Source organism: Hylobates moloch, unplaced genomic scaffold, assembly GCF_009828535.3.
Source record: "Hylobates moloch isolate HMO894 unplaced genomic scaffold, HMol_V3 SCAFFOLD_5, whole genome shotgun sequence".
NCBI lineage: Eukaryota > Metazoa > Chordata > Mammalia > Primates > Hylobatidae > Hylobates > Hylobates moloch.
The window spans coordinates 95,236,056-95,258,439 of NW_026652280.1; the positions used below are offsets into that span (position 1 = coordinate 95,236,056).

The window sequence follows — 22,384 nt, forward strand, 5'->3', positions numbered from 1 at the left end:
CTGTCGCCAGGCTGGAGTGCAATGGCGCAATCTTGGCTCACTGCAATCTCTGCCTCCTGGGATCAAGCGATTCTCCTGCCTCAGCCTCCTGAGTAGCTGGGATTACAGGCACCCGTGACCATGCCCAGCTTATTTTTGTATTTTTAGTAGAGATGGGGTTTCACCATGTTGGCCAGGATGATCTCGATCTCTTGACCTTGTAATCCGCCTGCCTCAGCCTCCCTAAGTGCTGGGATTACAGGCATGAGTCACTGCGCCCAGCTGGTTTTCAAATTTTATATTTATTTATTTTTTGAGACAGAGTTTTACTCTTATTGCCCAGGCTGGAGTGCAATGACGTGATCTTGGCTCACTGCAACCTTTGCTCCCCGGGTTCAAGTGATTCTCATGACTCAGCCTCCCGAATGGTTGGGATTACAGGCATGCGCCACCACGCCCGGCTAATTTTGTATTTTTAGTAGAGACGGGGTATTTCCATGTTGGCCGGGATGGTCTCAACTCCCAGCCTCAGGTGATCCACCCACTTCGGCCTCCCAAAGTGCTGGGATTACAGGCGTGAGCCACTGCACCCAGCCTCAAATTTTAAATCATATCATTTGAACTCTCGTGGACGAAGAGTATAAGAGGAGAGGACCCAGCATCTATTTCTGGGGCAATCATGATTGAAACCTGGGAAAAGAGAAACCGGCTCAGAAAAGTTGATATGACAAAGACTCCAAGGAGCCAAAGGACCCAGACAGGCAGGGCCAGACAACAGACAGGAGGAGCTAACCAGAGTGAGCCTATGCTAAACAGAAGAGGATTTACTGTTGTGGCTGAAGACTGAGGGCAAGTGTGAGAAGGCTCATACAGGACTGAAGAAAAGGCATCAGCTCTGTTTGTGTGGTGCTTCCCTTCTTCCGTCTTAAAAAATTTGCTACACCCACTCTCCCCTGTCACTCTCATTCTTACTGGTCTCAGCTCCTACCTTATCCCTTCTACTCACCCACTGCTGTCCGTAGCTGTCCTCCAGGTCATTCAAGTATTTATCTTCCCAGTGGAGGCGGATGCCCAGCAGATCAACAGGCCTAAAACCATTCTCAGCCAGGATTACAAAGTAGGTAAAGAATCCAGCTAGAGCCTGGATCATCCCTGTGAATGACAGAGTTGCAGGACAGGGGAGCCTGGTTCAGAGAAGGGCCCCAAAAGGTAGGCCAGGGGAGGGCTGGGGGTTGGGACTTGCTTCTGGCTGGGCTGGTGTGTGTCTGAAGAGTAATGTGGAATAATCTTGCCATCAGCTGCCTGAGCCTGTCATCTCTCATCTCTGTGGGACTTTCCTTTAAGCCTTGACATTTGTTTCTAAACTCTGACCCAGAGTCAGCTTTGAATCACATAATCTTAAAACTAAAAAGGACTTTAGAGGCCACTGTTTCCCTCTCCCAATTTTTTTTTTTTTTTGAGACAGGATCTTACTCTGTTCGTCACTCACCCTATTTTCTGAAATACCATTGCACCTGGAAACTCAAGAACAAAGACTTCTAATGACTCTCAAATGTCTGTCAAGGCTGACCCCAATACAAATGATATCTCTGTCTACAGTCTTATTTTTCACTACTTTATAAAGACGAAGGGCTCTACCAACCTGGTTTATTCACTCTTCTCTAACTGTGCCATATGAAATTCCCCACTCCTTTGGTCTCCCACACCTGACCATACACTTACTAGTCTAAGCCCCACTCTCCCACACCAAGTTTAAGTCCTATTTCCTATAAGGCCTCTCTGGCTATCCTCATCATGGTGAGCCTGCTTGCTTTGTAATCCTGCAGCATGTTCTGTCTATACTCATTACTTAGCACTTGGAGATGCTATCATGTTATGTATGTTTGTTCCTTTTGTACTGGACTCTAAGTCAAGGGCAGATCAGAGATGAATGGTTCTTTGTGTTTTCAGGGCCTAGCACAGTTTGTTGCTGAGAAAATATCTCCCTGCCTTCCAAACTGAGATGGCTCACGTTGCCAGGCAGGGGCAACCACTCCCTGCTCCCTCCACCCCCTCATTCCTCTGGGCGCACCAATCTGTCCATAGGCCATGCCAATGAGACGGTGGTTCACCAGATTATCCGTCTTTGGGTTCCGTGGAAGCCTCTTCATGATGTCGCTTTCAGCTGACTCATAAGCCAAGGAGATGGCAGGGACCTGGAGGATGGAGGGTGGGGACGACAGGGGTCACAAAGTTCAGAAGGAAACCCAGCAGTAATTCAAGCTCTACCATTCTGTCTTGACGCAGCCTCAATCCATCTCACAGGAGGTGCGAGAGCTGGGTCATAAGTGGGTTGTCATGAGTTTTAGTAAGATAGCTCCAGGCAGAAAGCAGGGAGCTTAGGAGACAGAATTCTGGGAATCTCTTGCTCACCAGCTTGGCCCTTACCATGTCAGTGCCGAGATCAATGCAGAGGATGGTTATGGTTCCCAGAGGCAGGGGTATACCGAGGATGATGAACATCAGGAAGGGTGTGATCTCGGGGATGTTGCTAGTCAGGGTGTACATGATGGATTTCTTCAGGTTGTCAAAGATCAGGCGGCCTGGGGAGGATGGTCAATCTCCTGTGAGAAGCCCTGGGAGAACACGCCTCCCTCAAACCAGCTCCGGGACAGACAGGCCACCTCAAAGAAGTGTCACAGTCCAGGAAAGGGTCTGGAGGTCCTAGACCCCCAGGGTCCCAGTATTGTTTCTAAATTGTGTGCCTTTTAATCAGAGCCATGCCGTCTGTGTACTCTTTGTTCTTAGATTCACCCTAGCTAACGTTATCTGATCTCTGAAAATTAGCAGGGTTGGTTGGGCCTGGTTAATCCTGCGATGTTTGAGAATGTCAGTATAAAAGCCTTTACAAGATTAAGGCTGAACTGGAAAGAGCCAGTTCACCCAAGGCTTGGGACTGGCTTGTGTTCAAATCCCATCTTCTGCCATAGCTAGCTCTGACCTTGGGCACCCTCACCTCTGTGAGCTTCATTCCTCCTGCCTTGCAAGATTGCTGCATCCACCTCTGACTGCCTTTTCAAAGATCGGATCCCTGTCTGCACTCTCTGCTTGGTCTGTCCCATGGCACTTATCTTCTTTTAACATACTACATAATTTACTTATTTTATTGTCTGTCATCCCCACTAGAAATTAAGTTACATGAGGGCAGGGATTTGTGTCTTTGTTCTCCCTACTGTTGTATCCCCAGCATCAAGCATAGTGTCTCCCACATAATCAGTGTTCAAATGAACTTATTGAATTGAGTAGATATAAAATACCAGGCAAAGTGTCAGGATTATACAAGGTTTCAATAAAATAGTAATCATTATTATGATGTGCATTGCCATATGTTTTAGTAAGATAGCTCCAGGCAGAAAGCAGGGAACCTGGAATGCAGAATTCTTGGTCCCTCCTGTTCGCAGGAGGGCATTCTCTTCACAGTTCTCTGGGGAAGAAGGTGTGTAACTGGGCTCATGCAGTCAATTCATGGGTCAAGCTCCAGCTGATCCTGATGTGTCACCATTATTTAGGCAACAGGTTTCTAGGGGACCCTCCTAAAGATTTCAGTGCATGGAATAGTCCTAGGGGTGTGGCTACATCTTGGAACTGGCTGTGGGCCTACTTGAATTCCAGTGAGAGGACAATGAAGACACTATGTTATACCAGAGTCTCAGTCTCCCTGATAGGAAAATAAAATGAATAAAGGGAACTTTTCTCCGATCTCATCAAAAGGGGTTGCAGATAGTGATGGTCTATGTACCAGCTGATCTAATTTGCAAAATTTTGTCTTACAGTGATTTTCTTCTGAGCCCGTACAGGCTCATGGAGGTTGGATGATGGGAAAACGGAAAGAGGGGATGTACACCAACCTCCACATGAGTCCAAGGTTGAAGTCTCCACCCTGGGCACCCTGCCTCCTCACCTTCCTCCACCCCCGTGACGATGGAGGCAAAGTTGTCGTCCAGCAGGATCATGTCAGCTGCCTGCTTAGAGACGTCAGAGCCAGAGATGCCCATGGCAATGCCAATGTCAGCCTTCTTCAGCGCAGGGGAGTCGTTCACCCCATCACCCGTCACGGCCACAATGGCTCCCTGAGGAAGTCCAGACAGAGGGAGTGAAAAATTTATTGCATCAGATCCAGAACTAGTCCTAAAGATCAGTACGCTTTCTGCATCCCTTGTTTCCTGATGTAATCATGCTTGATCTAGGGCTCCTGTCCTTCTCCCACTCCTCCTGAGATATTTAAACTTTCAGGGAGCCCCCAAACTGAAGGCCACCATGGAGGTTCCAGATGGGGTACTCTCTGGAGTCTCCTCTAGCCCAGCCCACATGTTCCTCTGCTTGGTTTGGAATGGGGCTAAGCCACAGGAGTTCTGCCAGTTTCCTTGGGGATCCTTTTCCTTCCTTACCAGCCTCTGACATCCCTCCACAATGATGAGCTTCTGCTGAGGGGAGGTCCGAGCAAACACAATCTCAGGGTGGTTCTGGAGGATCTGATCAAGCTGCTTGGACTGTACGTCCTTTAGTTCTGCACCATGCACCACAATGGCTTTGGCAGCACTGAGGGAAAATAATTTCAAAAGGCTAGTTTTGAGTGCTGAGAATTCACCAGGGATCTTGGCGCCAATCTTGACTATAGCTTCATTGCTTCTTCTTTCAACCTAGTCTCCTCACTTGTCCCCAGCCCTATATTGTCCCCAAATTGACACATCCTATTCTCTCCCCACGCTTTTGCCAATCACTCGTTTCTTTACCTCTTTCTTCATCTTGCTTCCTTTGAAAACCCACTGACATATTCACTTTATTTTCCTATTATGTTTTACTTTGTAGTGTAAACCCCACACATCCTACCTATTGAAGGAGACTCCAAGAACTTTAGTAAAGTGGCATCTGGGTGGGGCAGGCTGGGGATGGAGGGAACACGGCAGATCTTGAGTTCTTTAGTGATCTCACCTGGCATCAACCTTGCTGATAGGGATCTTAAGCCGGGCAGCAACTTCCTCTGCTGTCTCAGTGCCTTCTGAGATGATACCCACACCCTTGGCAATGGCCTTAGCTGTAATGGGATGATCTCCTGTTACCATGATCACCTGGGTTGGGAAGGGGAGGGAAGAGGAGCAGAATCATCTTCAGAGCCTGGATGCTTCATTTTTCTCCTCTAAGAACTCACAGACCCTTTTGAAAAAACGTCTTTTTTCTGTTGAAAAAAACTGCTTTTTTTAACAAGGGTTTTAGTCGCTCATTCCCAAGAACTTGTGGTATAGACCAAAAACCATGCTACTGTGATTTCAACCCTTGGGAGTGGGTCAAGACCATGAGACCATAAAACAGGACAATTTGGGTCCTAGATTTACCAGGAATAAGCCAGAGATTTGACTATATTCAGAATTTCATTTAATTGCTCCAGAAGCTATTCTGCTTCCTTAAGTGCAAAGACAGAAACACCTACACATAGAACAAGTGGTAATAAAGGAATGTCTGGAATAATCCATCTGCCTAGCAAAATTTCATCTAAGGCCCAGTGCATTGAAATTCTCACTCTACCTGTCTTCTTTCTGTGGCCTCACCCTGAGCCTTGGTTTCAGCTTGGTTTTGGATACCTGGTACCTAGTCCTGTCCCATTTCTATCCAAAGATGAATACCCAGGCTGCGTGCTTTCACAGCATTCCATTCCTGCCATATTTCAGCACTTGCCACACTTCTCTGTATGGTGATTGCCTGTTTATCTCTCTTCCTCACTGGACTGAGAGCTCTTCAAGGGTGGCTTCCTTGTAAAGTTTCCTGCCCTAGCACAATGCCTAGCACATAGTAAGCCGTCAACAAATAATCACAGAATGAAGGAATGGAGGAATGATAACTATCTGGAAACCACTGCCCAGGATTCCCAAGTCCCTCCCAGCACACATGGCCCAGACTGACCCCGGACAACCTGCCAACAGTCACAAGTCTAACATAAAGCCAGTTCCTGAAAGAGTGACTCTGTAGGCTCAGACTCAGACCACGCTACACCAGTTCGGCCAAGTGATCTTTATTGGAGGTAGCAGGCTAGGCTGGGCAGGAGACAGAGAGAGAGACAGCGGTGGGGGTTTGCTTCTTTTATGCCCAGGAGGGCTGCGTGGGTTGGGGTGGGGCTTAGAGCGAGGCAGGAAAACACCTCTCTCTGATTGGTTTTTCCTTTGGCGGGTTTACATTGAGGAAGAAGAACCCGGAACCAGCGCCATTAGGGTGCTCTTGTTACCTAACAGTTCCAACAGAGAACACCTAGTTCTCCTTAAATACCTCCAATCTCCCAAGTCTAGGAGCCAGAATATACAGGTAATCCAGAATGTAAGGTATGAGCAGGGAAGGCGTCTATATCTAAGCCGTAAAGATGTATATGATGAGTCTTAGAATTTGACCTGGGAAACATGGGATACTGACCATCTCAGAATTTGAAGAATCCTATTGCTGCCATCCCATGAAGTTCAAGGCCCACCCTGACCAAAGAGGATTTTCTACCTCTGGGTTTGTTCTGAAGCTGGACTTTCACTCTTGCTCTGACCGATTTTTGGTTTCCAGTTTTTACACCTGGGCATATACCTCTTAGGGCAGCTGCTCACACCCATTGAAGATCCTTCAGCTCTCAATATCTCATTCTCACTATTGCCTGGTCCAGAGCCCCAGCCCTCCTAGCCTCACCCTTTTACGACCCATTTCGGCAGCACATTTTACATGACGTCTTCTGGCACTTTGCTATTCCTAGTGTGGTCCGCAGACCAGCAGCAACAGCATCGCCTGGGGGCTCGTTAAAAATGCAGTCTCTCAGGTTTCCCTGGACCTTCTGAAGCCAGATCTGCATTTCAAAACAATCCCTGAGGGATCTGCATGCACGTTGGTCTGAGAAGCACTGGGCTGGACACTGGTTCTCAAACTTCTCTGCTCATTGGAATCTCCAGGAAAGTTTTTTAAAATACTGTTGCCAGGATCCTATCCTGAGAGTTTCTAATTAAATCAGTCTGGGGTGTGTCCTAGACATCCGATTTTTAAAGCCTCCCTGGTGATTCTAATGTTCAATGCAAGTAGAATTCTAACTAGAGAGGAAACTTACTATTAAGTAAAAATCATAAGCCCAAGGAAACATAAATTGGCTCAATTAAACTAAGATTATTAAGCATCTACTCTGCGCAAGGCCTTCTAGTAGATGCTTCAACTTGTGACAGGTGAGGGGCTCCTGGGCTGGGCAAGTATTTACCTTAATTCCTGCGCTGCGACACTTGCTCACAGCATCAGGCACTGCAGCTCGGGGAGGGTCAATCATGGATATGAGGCCCACAAAACAAAGGTTGTCCATGGGGAAATTTATTTCATCTGTATTAAATGGGAATCCCTTGGAGAAGCTACTAGGCAGATTCAAGAAGCAGAAGCCTGGAGAGACAGAGGGAGGGACCAGTAGTCATCCAGCACTCTACATTCCTATCTGCTTACCCCAACATCCTTGATTTCTCACCCCACGGATAATAACCATTTTGATGCCATTCTTTTAAAAACTTCTCCTAAAGCTCCTCACCTAGCACACGTTCCCCCAGACCTCCCAGTTCTAAATAGGCATTTTGGAAGGCTTCCTTCATTTCATCGTTCATTGAGTACTCCTGCCCATTCAGAAGAAAAGTAGAACAAAACTCCAAGATCCTCTCCGGAGCACCCTTCATCATCAGTACGTGGGTCTGGGAGCTGTCCTCCCGAAGGTGGATGGACATCTAGGGAGAGCAGAGGCAGCACTGATGGGACAGGAGGAGAGACCAAGGATCAGGGGCAAAAAGGAGGGGAAGGTTTCAAAGGTAAAAAGACAGACAATGTGTTTCATACCCCCATTTCTTTTGTTCCCTCCCCTCCCCAGTCACATCTCGCCCCAGGTTGAGCCCAGCCCCTCCTCCTTTTTCCAGGAAACTGCAGCCTGGTATTATTTGCACAGGAATCTCTATTATCTTCTCAGCCGGAAGCTCCCTGGGGGCAGAACCAGCACTCTCACTTTCCCCCTGCATCCTTGCCAACTGGATGGCGAGAGAGCAGAAATAGTGGGGCTGGCAAAGAAAGACAGCAGAGTAGACAGGAAAGAAAAAGAGTCTGAAGGCCAGGTGTAGTGGCTCATGCCTGTAATCCCAGCACTTTGGGAGGCCGAGGCGGGTGGATTGCTTGAGGTCAGGAGTTCAAGACTAGCCTGGCCAGCATGGCAAAACCCCGTCTCTACTAAAAATACAAAAATTAGCTGGGCATGGTGGCATGTGCCTGTAATCCCAGCCACTTGGGAGGCTGAGGCAGGAGAATCGCTGGAACCCTGGAAGCAGAGGTTGTAGTGAGCCAAGATTGCGCTATTGCACTCCAGCCTGGGTGACAGAGCCAGACTCCATCTCAAAAAAAAAAGAGTCTGAAGACCTGTGTTCTGGGGCCAGCAAGAATGCATTATGACCTCAGCTCAGTCCATTTAACCTTGCAAAATCTTAGTTCCTGCGACAAAACATAAAAGCCTCTGCCTTGCCTCCTTCATGGGGTTTTTTGTTGTGTTTTGTTTCTGTTTTCGAAGATGGAGTCTCACTCTGTCGCCCAGGCTGGAGTGCAGTGGTGTGATCTCAGCTCACTGCAACCTCTGCCTCTGGGTTCAAGTGATTCTCCTGCTTCAGCCTCCCGAGTAGCTGGGATTACAGGCACTGCCACTATGCTGGGCTGATTTTTTGCATTTTTAGCAGACACGGGGGTTTCACCATGTTGGTCGGGCTGGTCTTGAACTCCTGACCTCAGGTGATCTACCCACCTTGGCCTCCGAAACTGCTGGGATTACAGGCACCGCCAATTATGCCTGGCTGATTTTTTGCATTTTTAGCAGAGACGGGGATTTCACCATGTTGGTCAGGCTGGTCTTGAATTCCTGACCTCAGGTGATCTGCCCACCTTGGCCTCCCAAACTGCTGGGATTACAGGCATGAGCCACCACACCTGGCCCTTCATTGCGTTTTTATAAGAGATAGTGTAGAAAATACTTTGAAAACTGTGAAGTACAATCCAAAAATAAGTTAGTCATTCCAGTCCCTGGGCCTCTGTCTCCTAAAAGCGTGAGAAGTCTCCTGAGAGGGGCTAGCTTGTGTGGTTGGGCATGGGGGTCCTTGTGGCTGTGGTGGGGGAGGGAAAGGGCACATTCATGAAATGAACCCGAGGGGACAACCCGCAGCAAGGAGAGAGAAATGTGGGTTTTGCATTTCCTCTTGATCTCTGATGTATGAAAAGGAGCTCTCCATGGGGTTCCTCTTGTGATGGACAGGAAATGCCCGCTAGGTCGCCTGTTGAGAACAAAATCGACGCATTGAAAGGAACAGCGGGAGTGCAGAGGAGGCCAGACTGTACTGCCCACAGGGTAAGCAGGGTGGGAAACCAGTGCACAAAACGTGGTTACAACTGTTCTGTTCGTTTGTTCAGTTACATTCAAAATATGCTTAAGCAATTAAGAGGAAGAACCGTAACTCACTTAAGCAGAAAGCTGGAAAAGGTTTAAAGAGCTCAGTTTTCTAAGCGTTCAGTAAAATGTGTTGAATAAGTGAAGGGCCCAGGAGGTGATGGCAAGACCTACTAGTAATCTGGTCACGGAAGAAAATCACATCTTGATAGAAAATTACAAATAAAAGAGACGGAGGGAGAAGTTTGGAAATGCTGGAACAGAGCATCTTCTTCGTTTCATTTTTATCTCAGAGGGAAACAGACCAAGCTCTGCAAACCGCCAGCGGTCTGAGATGTCTCTTGCAAAGACTGGAGTCTCCACCTTTAGGGCAAGCTAAGGAAGGCAGCAAACTGAGGGCCTCCCAGAGCAAGTGCCTGCCAGAGCTTGGTGGCCAGTGGCACAGCCTGTCACACTCGGTGAACCACTGAGGACAAGTCTGCCATTTGAGCCGCATGTTCAGTGGCTCAGAAGAAGCACCAGCATAGTCATTTGAGAGAAAGTCACTATTTGTTGGATGCCCCAACAAATGTTGTGAATGTGTTTTGCTTTTATTTTGAATCACATGGAGGAAGAGGTACCTAATTCTTTCCAGTTAAAGGCTATGCTGCTGTCAAGGGCCCTGCCAAGCCACAGAATTCCTGTCTGACTAGTGAGGCCACTAAACATCAGAAAAAAATGGGAATAAGTTTGCCATTTGGGCCTAAGAGACCTATTTTATTACACTGACTAAAAACCAGTTGAGACAAAAAAGGATAGATCTATTTAACCCTTAGTTGCTCAGTTTTCAGTGTAAAACTATGAGTAATTCAGTTTAAAAAAATTTATATAGAGGCCAGGCACGGTTGCTCACGCCTGTAATCCTAGCACTTTGGGAAGCTGAGGCGGGTGGATCACCTGAGGTCAGGAGTTCGGGACCAGCATAGCCAACATGGTAAAATCCCGTCTCTACTAAAAATACAAAAAATCAGCCGGGCGCGGTGGCACATGCCTGTAATCCCAGCTACTCGGGAGGCTGAGACAGGAGAATCCCTTGAACCCGGGAGGTGGAGGTTGCAGTGAGCCAAGATCGCACCATTGAACTCCAGCCTGCACAACAAGAGCAAAACTCCATCTCAAAAAAAAAAAAAAAAAAGATACCAGCAGACTTGGGAGTCTCATTGTCATGTTCTCTGAGACATTTTACCCACACCTGAATGTCTGGCCTTTTCAGTAATGCATGGAGTTGAAGAATCTACTTCCCTGAGCAAATCATGATTGCCCTGTGGAACTCAGCTCACTCCTGGCAAAGCTCCAGTTCTGATAATGCCACTGTTCCTGCATCCTACCATAACCCTCTCTTCAGTCTGCCCAGATTCTACTTTGGAGAGAAATACTCTCTTTCCTGTCCCTTCACAGTCCCTCACTCAGCGTTTCCCCTGCTCTTGTCCACTCCTCCCCGGAGAGTGGACCAAAATGTTCCTGGGAAATGAAAAACTTCACGAACACGAACACATGTAATTAGTTAAGGTTACATAGAAGTAGGGGAGGCCCTAATCTAATATGACTTTCGTCCTTATCAGAAAAGAAGATACAAGACACACAGGGGAGAGGGTCGGGTGCCAATGGAGGCAGAGACCCCTGATCGCCTACCCGCTGGCAGCCACTAGAACTGCAAGTCAAGTGTGGGGTGAAAGGAAATACTTGATGGCTAATGAAATAAAGTGTCTTGCAAATGCAATCTAATTCTGCAGTGGCAAATCTCCTAGTAGACACAGAGGGGCCTCCTAACAGCTGCATGTGACTCTAACATGACTTTCACCAACCAGCTTCTGCTATCTACAGACATTTCAGAGAGGATTTATGACTCACTTTTTCCCAAGTGGCACAGCTCAGAGCTCTGCATAGGACTGACTGATGCCTCTTCCTTTATCACCTGTTTTGCCTCTCTTTACCTGTTTGTCACGTTCTCTTGATGTGAGTCTTCTGTTAATTGGGATGCAGGTTCTACTGAGCTCCTCTGCTGCTCAGAGGTGAAGTTGAAGGCAGAGGCAAAGCTCCCCTTGCCCCAGTGATGAGCCCATCCCCACCACCATTCTCCTACCTTTGTGGGCTCTGTACCTGGTACTTGTTGGTAGAATTGAAGGGAATCTCTGCCACCTTGGGGTTTTTCTCTCTCATCTCTGCCACAGAGCTGTAAGACTGCTCGATGAACTTGAGGAGGGCTGACTCGGAAGCATCACCTGTTGTGGCCCTCTGCCAGGATGGGGTTTGTATAGTAAGCCCCAGGGGCATGCTACCTGGGCATGAGGCATACCTGTGGCAACATGGAGAGCGGACAAATGGGGAGGGCGGGTACCTGGGGGGAAATTACTGAGCTCCAGGAGAGGATTTTTTGGGAGAGGGCAGGTTACACCCTGGACACTGAGGTACCCTCTTCCCCTTGGGCCTGACACCTTAGCAATGGGCAAGATCTCCTGATTAGCCTTAAAGTCAGCCCGGTTGCAGAGGCCAGCGATTTGGGCCAGGATAAACCAGGTATCAGAGCTCTTGGTAAATGTTTTTCCTAGGGAGAAAGAAAAGAAGAATTGTGAGCAGGGAATGAGAATTTTAAGCAAGTGGTTATTCACATCCTCTTTGGCACCCAGATACTTCACAGGAGCAGCATTTCTTTTCCTTCACACCTCCCTCTTCTCCACTCCACTTTCAGGCTCCCTCCTCTCTGTCTGGACTCACCATTCTCTCTCAGCTCACTCATCACATCCCCCAAATCCCTCCACTCTTGTTCCACCAATACCACTAGTCACCAGTCTGTTCTTCGGTGATGTCGGCCTCATACACGGTCTTATCGAACCACACGTGGGCGACGGTCATGCGGTTCTGGGTGAGGGTGCCCGTCTTGTCCGAGCAGATGGTGGACGTGGAGCCCAGCGTCTCCACCGCCTCCAGGTTCTTCACCAGGCAGTTCTTCCGTGCCATGCGCTTGGCTGTGAGGGTCAGGCACACCTAAAGCCAAGAAGAGAGGAGAGAATACACACGGGAGATGGAATACTCACACCATTTTGCATTGTGGACATTTGATCATTTTTAATGCTATTTTAATTTTTTGTGCTTATTTCCCTTTTGTTCCCACCTACTCTTTAAACATTTCATTTCTGGCTGTGGTAAAGGAAATTAGGAAAGTGATTGCGGTTTGTGCTTTATGGTAAGAGTTTCAAAAAAGAGTGTATTTTAAAAAAATGTCTTTTTCTGTTTTTGTTTTTGAGACAGAGTCTCACTCTGTGTTACCCAGACTGGAGTGCAGAGTATGATCTTGGCTAACTGCAACCTCCATCTCCCAGGTTAAAGCAATTCTTCTGCCTCAGGCTCCCAAGTAGCTGGGACTACAGGATGCACCACCATGCTCAGCTAATTTTTTGTATTTTTAGTAGAGACAGGGTTTCACCATGTTGTCCAGGCTGGTCTCGAACTCCTGGACTCAAGTGATCTGCGCGCCTTGGCCTCCCAAAGTGCTGGGATTATAGATGTGAGCCACCGTGCCTGGCCAAAAAAGAGTGTATTTCTTTGCCAGGGTATCATAGACAGGGATCCTCTTTATTCCCCCCTGGAATATTCTGCTCCCTCAGGATCTTTGCATCTTTTCTATTCAGCAATCTCTTTTTCATTCAAGTTTAGGCCACACCTTTTTAAGTCCAATCTTTCCAGGGACCACATAGATAGCTAATCTTTTATGGTGGTATAAGATGCTAGGTGTGGAGGGGGTGTTGGACCAATAGTTTTTTTTTTTTTTCAAGACAGAGTCTCATTCTGTCGCCCAGGCTGGAGTGCAGTGGTGTGATCTCAGCTGACTGCAAACTCTGCGTCCCGGGTTCAAGCCATTCTCCTGCCTCATCCTCCCGAGTAGCTGGGACTACAGGTGCCAGCCACCATGCCAGGCTATTTTTTTTTTTGTATTTTTAGTAGAGACGGGGTTTCACTGTGTTAGCCAGGATGGTCTCGATCTCCTGACCTCGTGATCCGCCCATCTCGGCCTCCCAAAGTGCTGGGATTATAGGCGTGAGCCACCGCGCCCGGCGGACCAATAGTTTAAACAAAGAATGTGGAGGAGATAAAAATAATATCACAGCATTGAAAAGGACTTGAAAAATCATTTAAACCAAAAGACTTTTGTTGGTCGTGAAGGCAACGTAAGTCAAGTGTGAGGCAAGATTGTTTTAAAAGCTAATGAATTCTTAGGCTGTGGTTATGTAAGTATGGACTTCTAATAGTAGGATTAGGGGTTATAATTTATTTACATAATATCACTAGTCCCTACATTTTTGTGCTAGTCCAAACACACCCCAAGTATTATTGTCATTTCTCTTTTAAGAATATTGACAAACTAGAGCATACCCTCAATAGGTGATCATCAAGACAGGTGGCCTACAGACCATGTCATAGGAAGAATGGCTAAGGGAAGAGGGATTATTTCACCTGCTACCACAAGAGTTTGAGGGGACATAATGGCTACCATCAAAAATCTAAAGGGCTAGTCTGTAAAAGAGAAAGAATTGACTTATTTTGTGTTTCTTCAGCTGGGAAACTTAGGACAAACAGGGATTTATAATTCTGCTTAACACAATGAAATTTAAACAGAGCAAGCCAACAATGAAATGAATTGAGACAGAAAGGGGTGGGCTTCCCAATTAATAGAAATAATAATCATCTCCCATGGGTTTTACAGAGGATATTCAGCATTGGTAGAAAGGTTGAATTTATATGATCTTTGAAGTCCTTTCCTGTAAGATTCTATAATTCCAAATTAATCTTCTTCCATAAACTGATGAATAAATTGAGGTCTGGAGATGTTAAGTGAGTTAGCCAATACTAGAACTCACTCTCAGTGACTGATAATCCAATGCATTTTCCATTGAAACTTGCTTCCTCTCTCATTGAGGAAAGAGAAGGCACCAAAACATATGGGCAGAAGGAGTCAGTATAATATTGAGAGCTAAATTATTCCTGATACCTATGTCTATATCAGGAAGACTCTGCACTTGAAAGGTTCAACAACAAAAGAGATGCTAGTGATCCCTTTTCCCTGGGGTGGTTTATCTGCCCTGAGGCCATTTTCCACCCTGTCTACTCACAGTGACCGTGGCCAACAGCCCCTCAGGCACATTGGCCACAATGATGCCAATGAGAAAAATGATAGCCTCCAGCCAGCCATAGCCCAAGAGAAGTGAGAGCACAAAAAAAGTGACACCAAGGAAGACGGCCACCACAGTGATCAGATGGATGAAGTGTTCGATCTCAGCAGCGATAGGTGTCTGGCCAACCGCCAGGCCTGATGTCAGGGAGGCAATTCTGCCCATCACCGTGGAGTCTCCCGTAGCAATCACAATACCCCGGGCGGTTCCTGTGGATGAAGCAGGAGAGGGCAATGTGATGTTCTGATATGATAAGAAGTATAGATATTGTTCTCTGCCCCTACTTCCTGACATAGAACTTCTAAAACCCTTAAAGATAGGGGTGCTAGGAGAATCTTTTGTTCTAATATTTGGTCTTTGACCCAGTTCTGGACACAGAGCTCCTGAGACCTTTGTAATTTCTTGAGTGATAGGAGTGTCTGACACAGAACTCTTAAATGCCTTGGAGTTTCCTGGGTGATAGGAGTATCTTTGTTCTAATGAGGTGACTCTTGGTGGGTTCCTGGATAGCCACAGGATGGGGCTGGTGGCCAGGGCAGATAACCATGTGATTAGAGAGTTGGAACTTGCAGTTCATGGACTGACCTCTTTGGAGGGGAGGAGGGATGAAGGTTGAGTTGATCACCAATGGCCAATAATGTAATCGATTATACCTATGTAATGAAATCTCCATTAAAAACCTCAAAGGACTGGGTTTGGAAAGTGTCTACGTGTATAGCCATGTGGAGGGTTACTGGAGGGCAGCCTGGACAGGAGAGGGCGCGGACGCTCCTCCAAGCTCCTTCCCATATGCCTTGTCCTATGCGTCTCTTCCATATGACTGTTCATCTGTATCCTTGCAATATCCTTTATAATAATGGGTAAACCTAAGAAAGGTGTTTCCCTGAGTTCTGTAAGCCATCCTAGCAAATTAATCAAACCTGAGGAGGGAGTTGTGGGAACCCCAATTTATAGCCAGGCCATAACCTAGGACTTGCGATTGGGGTCTAGAGTTAGGGACTGTCTTGTGGGGATGAGCCCTAACCTGGGGGATCTGATGCTATCTCCAGGTGGATTGTGTCAGAGCTAAATTGAATTATAAGACACCCAATCATCGTCCTTTGGAGAACTGGTTGTTGGTGGGGAGAACTGTCTACACATGTTGGACACGGAAGTGTTCTGTGTTCAGTGTGAGTGTAGAGAAAAAAAAAAAAGCTGTTTCTTTTTTTTTTTTTTTTCCATCAGAGATGGTCACCCAAGACATGCCAAGTCTGAATTGAGGAAGCTGTTTGGTTTGGTTCCTACAAAGAGGAAGCTGTCAATGGTCAAAAACAAAGTGGAGACTCAAGGCCCTCTGAGAGGTCATTACGTTCTGCTCTCCTCATATTTAGTTTATACAAATAAAGGCCTTCTAGTCTGAAAAATCTCTGAAGAGGTCTCACAGTTCTCCTATAAAAATACCCAATTTTATTGCCTAATTGCCTTCACTGTCAAGAAGGCCTTTATTATACTTAATCTGAGTATCTTCTATTGCTTATATAGTTCTTATCCTCCCCTCAGCAGCTGAGGAGTTTCTGGATCCCAGGAATAGTGGTTACGCTTCTGGTAGAGCCCTATGTTCCAACATCTCCTTATCCCCTAACCCAGTGGTTCTCCATTGGAGGCAATCCCTACCCACCAACCCCCTTCCCCGGGGACATTTAGCAATGCTTGGAGACATTTTTGGTTGTCACAACTGGGGTGGAAGAAGGCTGCTACTGGCATGCAGTGGGTAGAGGCCAGCGATGCTGTTAAACATCCTGCCATGCAGAGGACAGCCCTCCTGTCCCGCACAACAAAGAATATCCAGCCCCAAATGTGAGTGGTTGAGAAATCCTGCTCTAACCTGCGCCCCCTCCCTGCTTTGCTGGCTGGAGCCAGTCTGACCTCTGCTGGGTAGCACGGGCCATAACAGCTGGGCTTCTGTGCTTATGAGGTCCCTCTCTCCTCTCCACTAGCACTGCCCCAGTCAGAAGGGCAGCTTGGACATCATGTTTGGCTTTACACACACATGATGCACGCCACTCACCTTGAAATGAGGGGCATGACAAAATTCTTTTCTTAAAGTAATTCTTCCTGCTTTACCATAATGACTGAAATTTCTGCCATTAAAATCAGAGTCAGAATCACTCAGACAGGCAACATATCACTGAAACTGCATTTATTTTAAAAGCAGAAAGACTCAGGGCTGGAAGTTCAGCTTTCTAAATTACTAGCTCTTTTCCTTGGGGCAAGTTACTTAAACGCTGAGAGTCAGGCTTCTTCATCTTTAAAATGGAATGAAAACACTTACTAAACTGTGAGGACTGAATATTTTTAAGAGTCTAGAAGAAGGTTAGGCACATCACAGGCACTTGAAAATTAGTTTCTTTCTTTTCATCATTTAGATGAACTTAGGGTTTCCAGTAGGACCAATATAGAATCATACTTGTGACTTAGTAGGAGCAGCTCTAATCTGGGAGCTCCCATGAACATTGTTGCACGTGGTGGTCTCCGTTTTCTAAGGTTGCCTTTAGCTGTATGAGTCTGAGAGCAGGGTCCTACTCAAGGAGCAGACAGGTCAGGTCAGTGTTTATGTGGAGGAGGAATCCTGAAAAGGTTCCCAGGCCGAGGCATTCTACAGATGGGCTTCAAACTGGTTGCCAAAGGCATATATTGGGTCCTGTGGAATGAAGATGCTGAAATACTTGAGAGATGCTGAGGAGTTTCCTATTTTGGGTCGGGTGGAGGAAGGTGGGTAGTGTATGGTGTCACCTACATATATATCTTGTGTCATGGTTTAGTCTAATTTTTCTATTTTATTCCTTCTGCTATGGTTTCCTCATGCTTGGAGAAACGGGATTTAATAATTAATCTCAGTGTGTCTAGAGATGGAGTTGGGTTGATGTCAACCTCGGGGAAGGCTGAGAAGGCCAAGCATCTGGCACCCCAGGCCAGACTGTCTCCTTCATACACCTTCCATATATTGCCAGAGAAATAGCTTGGGCTCCCTTGAAGATGCGTGAGAACCCAAAGAGAAGTCTGTGCCACAGCCATGTCAAGGTCTACGGTGATGAGACATGGGAGGCAAGGGTAAAGGTTAAAGTTATGCTACTAATTTGCAAATTGGTCTAAGGCAAAGGTTAAAAGTCTAGGGTAAAGGTTAAAGGGCAAATTGGTCTAGGGTAAATGCTATCGGTCTGCGAATTGCTGAGAAATTCCTCAACTGAAAGTCCTTTGGCCCAGCTCCTTCAACCTAGCTCCACCTTCTTGGACACATCTTGGGTTTTGTTAGTCTCCTACAAAACCATTTTCTATCTAAACAGACCCTTGCTTCCCAGTCGAAATGCCACCATCCACTGTCCCCCATACCCTCTATCTGAACATATACTTAGCTGATGAAAACCCTACTTTGTAAGGGTAAATTTGGGCAAATGTTTTCCTAAAATCTAATAGTAGACATCTAGTGTTTTTGGGGAAAGCTTGCTAACTTGCTTCTGTCCAATCAATTTTAAAATATTTTTAATATATGTATTTTATTTTCTAGTTGAATTCTTTGTCATAGTCTATTCTGTCTTAACATTACTCTTCTTCTTTAAGGTATTTTCAAATCAAATAGCAATCTTTCAGTGCAGAGCAGGGTCTGTGGAAGGAGCATGAGATATGGAGACAGACCTACATTAGAATCCCTGACCCGCCTCCTTTCTATTGAGTTGTACTCTTGGATATGGTGCTTAATTTCTTTGAACCTTAGTCTGCTACGTGTAAAATAGGGATAATATCTGGTATTGTGCACATTGTGGGAACTAGAGATAATATTTATAATATTTAACAAATACTATGCATTCAAATAAAAAATAACTATTTCTAGGCTGGGTACAGTGGTTCACGCCTGTAATCCCAGCACTTTGGGAGGCCGAGGAGGGCGGATCGCTTGAGGTCAGTAGTTCGAGACCAGCCTGGCCAACATGGTGAAAACCCATCTCTACTAAAAATACAAAAAATAACTGGGCACGGTGGTGGGCATCTGTAATCCCAGCTACTTGGGAGGCTGAGGCAGGATAATTGCTTGAACCTGGGAGGCAGAGGTTGTAGTGAGCTGAGATCACACCACTGCATTCCAGCCTGGGAAACAGAGAGAGACTGTCTCAAAAAAACACAAAACAAATAAAAGAACTATTTTTAGATAACCAAACATTTGTTCTTAAGCATGAATAATGGTTTTCAAGTGTGCTTCATGGAGTCTTCAGGCCTCCTTAAGGGGAAAGGGCAAAGGAGAGATTGACAGAATGATGTTCAGTCCCTTTTTATTACCATTTTGCCAGAACTGTCTCCCAGTTCAAGGATTCCTAGATTCTAGGAGCAAAGCCAAAGTTTAAGTGGTAAAGTCTAAGTGGCACCTCTGGTAATTCGAGTTTCCAATGCCAATATCTTCTCTTGGATAGGGGAATAGTTAGAAGCTAGGGATTACCTTAGGAGAAGAATGATTTAGCAGGGCTGAACAATTTTCCTGCCTTCTATGCCATTTTCAGCTTATACAGCATAGTCCATTCACAAGCTAAAATAATAGCTAATAATTGTAGGTCACTTACAATGTATTAGGCCTTGTGCTGGGCATTTTACATATATTTATTATCTCAATTCACACAAAAATCTACGGAGTAACGACTTTTATTGTCATCATTGTGCAAATGTGGAAATGATGACCTTGACTTTTCACCAGAGGTCATACAGCTCATGATGGAGAAGCTTGACTGTTTACCGGCTCTTACCTACCCCGCTACCTTTAGAAGAGAGTTATTAAAATCTTTATGTTTTGGTGCCTGCTTTTGAATCTATGCTACTTATGGTTCGATATTCACCTTCCACACAGTTGGTGGAAAAGAAGCAGATGTTTCGGGTCTCCAGCGGGTTCTCATGGGTGAAGTCAGGGGAGCGGCTCTGGGGTTCTGACTCCCCAGTCAAGGATGAATTGTCCACCTGGGATGGGAGAGGGGATGCGTTGTAAGGTGAGCATAGGAAAAAAGGCAGATTTGTTTACAAAAATAGTATGTCTTCATCTGGTCACCAACATCATCACTGACAGACTGAGAGAAACAAATTTACGCATCTGTTGTCTCTAACATCAAATCTGCACTTGTAACTTCTCAAGACTCTGAGTAATAAGCTTATACTTTCTCTAACAGCCCAGGTGTCTACCCTGCCATGAGATCACGCTTGGGTCCCTCACATAGCTTTCTGCATCCCCTCACCTTACATCCTTGTGCAGAGATAAGCCGGAGGTCAGCAGGGACTCGGTCTCCACCCTTGATTTCCACCAGGTCTCCCAACACCACCTCTTGTACATTAATTTGCATCTTCTCTCCTCCTCGAATTACCAGAGCTTGCTATGTGAGGATAGTGCAGGATCATTTCCAAAACTTTTGGCTTTCCCCATCCCGCTCTTAGCCTAAAACCTTCTGTTACTGGTCTCCTTCCTCCTTACTCCCCTTTCTTACTATCACCCACCACATCATTCTTGAAGGTGTCTCTGGCAGATTGCAAATTCCCATGATGCTGTTTGCAGAGCCCTTTGCAATGTGACTTTGACGCTTTTCCCATTAAGAGGTGGAGTCTATCTCTCTACCCCTAAACCTGGGCTTGGCCATGTGACTTGCTTTGGCCCATAGAATGAATGTGATGGAAAGAGGTGTTTAAAAAGTGCTTTCAGGCCGGGACTGGTGGCTCACACCTATAATCCCAGCAATTGGGAGGCCAAGGTGGGAGGACTGCTTGAACCCAGGAGTTTAAGACCAGACTGGGCAACACAGTGAGACCCTGTCTCTACAAAAATTGAAAAAAAAGTAGCCAGTTGTGGTGGCATGCATCTGTAGTCCCAGCTGTTTGGGAGGCTAAAGTTGGAGGATCGCTTGAGCCCAGAAGGTTAAGCCTGCAGTGAGCCGCGATCACATCACTACACTTCAGTCTGGGTGACAGAGTGAGACCCTGTCTCAAAAAATTATAAAAAAAGTGCTTTCATGCTGGGGCTTGCATTCCTGTTTCTGAGAATCCTCTGCCACCCTATGAACAAGCCCAAGCTAACCTCTCTGTAAAAAGAGAGATCACGAAGAAAAAGGCCCCAGCTGTCCCAGTCATCTCAGCTGAGGGCCCAGACATGTGAATGAGGTCATCTAAGACCATCCAGCCCCAGCTGAGGTCAGCTTAGACCAGAACAACAGCACAGCCACAGAATTATGAGAAACAGGAGTTTGCTATTTTAAGCCACTAAGTTTTACGGTAGTTTGTTAGGTAGCAAAAGCTAACCGACCATCCCTAAACTCCTAGTCTCCAAAACTTCCCACTTTGTCCCAAAACTCTTACCCAAGGAAGGAATTAAGTGGTACCAAAGAGAGAAGGAAATCCTCGGTTAAACTCCTGGAACATGATCATATTATTGGGAAAATGTGGAGCCTATTCCCAAGTTTCCAGCCCTGTGCCTGGGAACCTCTATCTACCATCGTATTCCTTCCAGGTACCTTTAAAAAACATTAACTTGAAAATAATTTTAAACTTTCAGAAAAGTTGCAAGAGTAAAAATAGTACCAAGAACACCTATATAACCTTTATCCAGATTCACCTATTAACATTTCACCCCAGTTACTTTGTCATTTGTTTTCACCCTCTCTCTCTCTCTCTCTGTGTATACTCTTTTCCTGAACTACTTGAGGGTAAGTTACCTACATCATGATCTTTTATCCTAAAAACTTCATTGTGCATTTCCCAAGAATTAAGATATTATCTTAAATAACCACAATGTAGTTATCAATTTCAGTACGTTTCACAATGATACTTTAATCTACTGTATTAATCTGTCAGTATTCCAGTTTTGCCAATTGACCCAATAAGTCCTTTAAAGCATTATTTTCAGTGGAGCTGGAGGACATTGTCCTAAGCAAACTAACAGGAACAGAAAACCAAATACCTTATGTTCTCACTTATAACTGGAAGCTAAACACTGTGTACATATGGACGCAAAGAAGGGGAACAACAGACACCAAGGCCTACTTGAGGGTGGAGGGTGGGAGGAGGGTGAGGATAGAAAAACTACCTATCAGGTACTATGCTTATTACCTGGGTGATGAAATAATTTGTACACCAAATCCCTGTGACACACAATTTACTTATATAACAAACCTGCACATATATCCCCGAACCTAAAATAAAAGCTCAAAATAAAAAGTAAAAATAAAGCATTACTTTCTCCTCTGGCACAGAATCAGATCCAGGGTTAGATATTGCATTTAGTTGCCATGTCCCTGTCTTTTTTTTGAGACCGCGTCTCTCTCTGTCACCAGGCTGGAGTGCAACAGCACGCAATCTCTGCCTTCCGTGCTCAAGCAATCCTCCTACCTCAGCCTCCTGAGTAGCTGGCACTACAGGCACAGTCAGCTAATTTTTAAATTTTTTTGTAGAGATAAGGTCTCACTATACTACTCAGGCCCGTCTTGAACTCCTGGACTCAAGTAGTCCTCTTGCCTCGGTCCCCCAAATGGTTGGGATTACAGGCAAGAGCCACCACCCTCGGAATAGTTGTCATGCCTCTTTAGCCTCTTTTTATTATTATTATCATTTTTTTGAGATAGGGTCTTGCCCAGGTTGGTCATAGTTCACTGCAGACTTAAATTCCTGGGTTCAAGAAATCCTCCCACCTCAGCCGCCTGTGTAGCTTGGACTGCAGATGTAGACCAGCTATTTTATTTTATTTTATTTTTGTAGAGAT

The 22,384-nt window shown here is 45.9% G+C and overlaps 1 protein-coding gene across 1 annotated transcript in view; it reads right to left on the reverse strand.

Moving 5' to 3' along the window:
- Window positions 1-22,384, reverse strand: part of ATP1A4 (ATPase Na+/K+ transporting subunit alpha 4) — a 36,403-nt gene that overhangs the window by 8,661 nt on the left and 5,358 nt on the right. The window contains exons 5-18 of the mRNA XM_032154002.2: window positions 19,878-20,012; window positions 19,488-19,605; window positions 14,569-14,837; window positions 12,247-12,445; window positions 11,896-12,005; window positions 11,561-11,695; window positions 7,544-7,733; window positions 7,229-7,401; window positions 4,951-5,087; window positions 4,407-4,557; window positions 3,920-4,088; window positions 2,407-2,561; window positions 2,051-2,174; window positions 986-1,131 (exon numbers count right to left, since the gene is read on the reverse strand). Of these exons, the coding sequence (XP_032009893.1) occupies window positions 986-1,131; window positions 2,051-2,174; window positions 2,407-2,561; window positions 3,920-4,088; window positions 4,407-4,557; window positions 4,951-5,087; window positions 7,229-7,401; window positions 7,544-7,733; window positions 11,561-11,695; window positions 11,896-12,005; window positions 12,247-12,445; window positions 14,569-14,837; window positions 19,488-19,605; window positions 19,878-20,012 (2,211 nt within the window). The remainder of the gene's footprint in view (window positions 1-985; window positions 1,132-2,050; window positions 2,175-2,406; window positions 2,562-3,919; window positions 4,089-4,406; window positions 4,558-4,950; window positions 5,088-7,228; window positions 7,402-7,543; window positions 7,734-11,560; window positions 11,696-11,895; window positions 12,006-12,246; window positions 12,446-14,568; window positions 14,838-19,487; window positions 19,606-19,877; window positions 20,013-22,384) is intronic.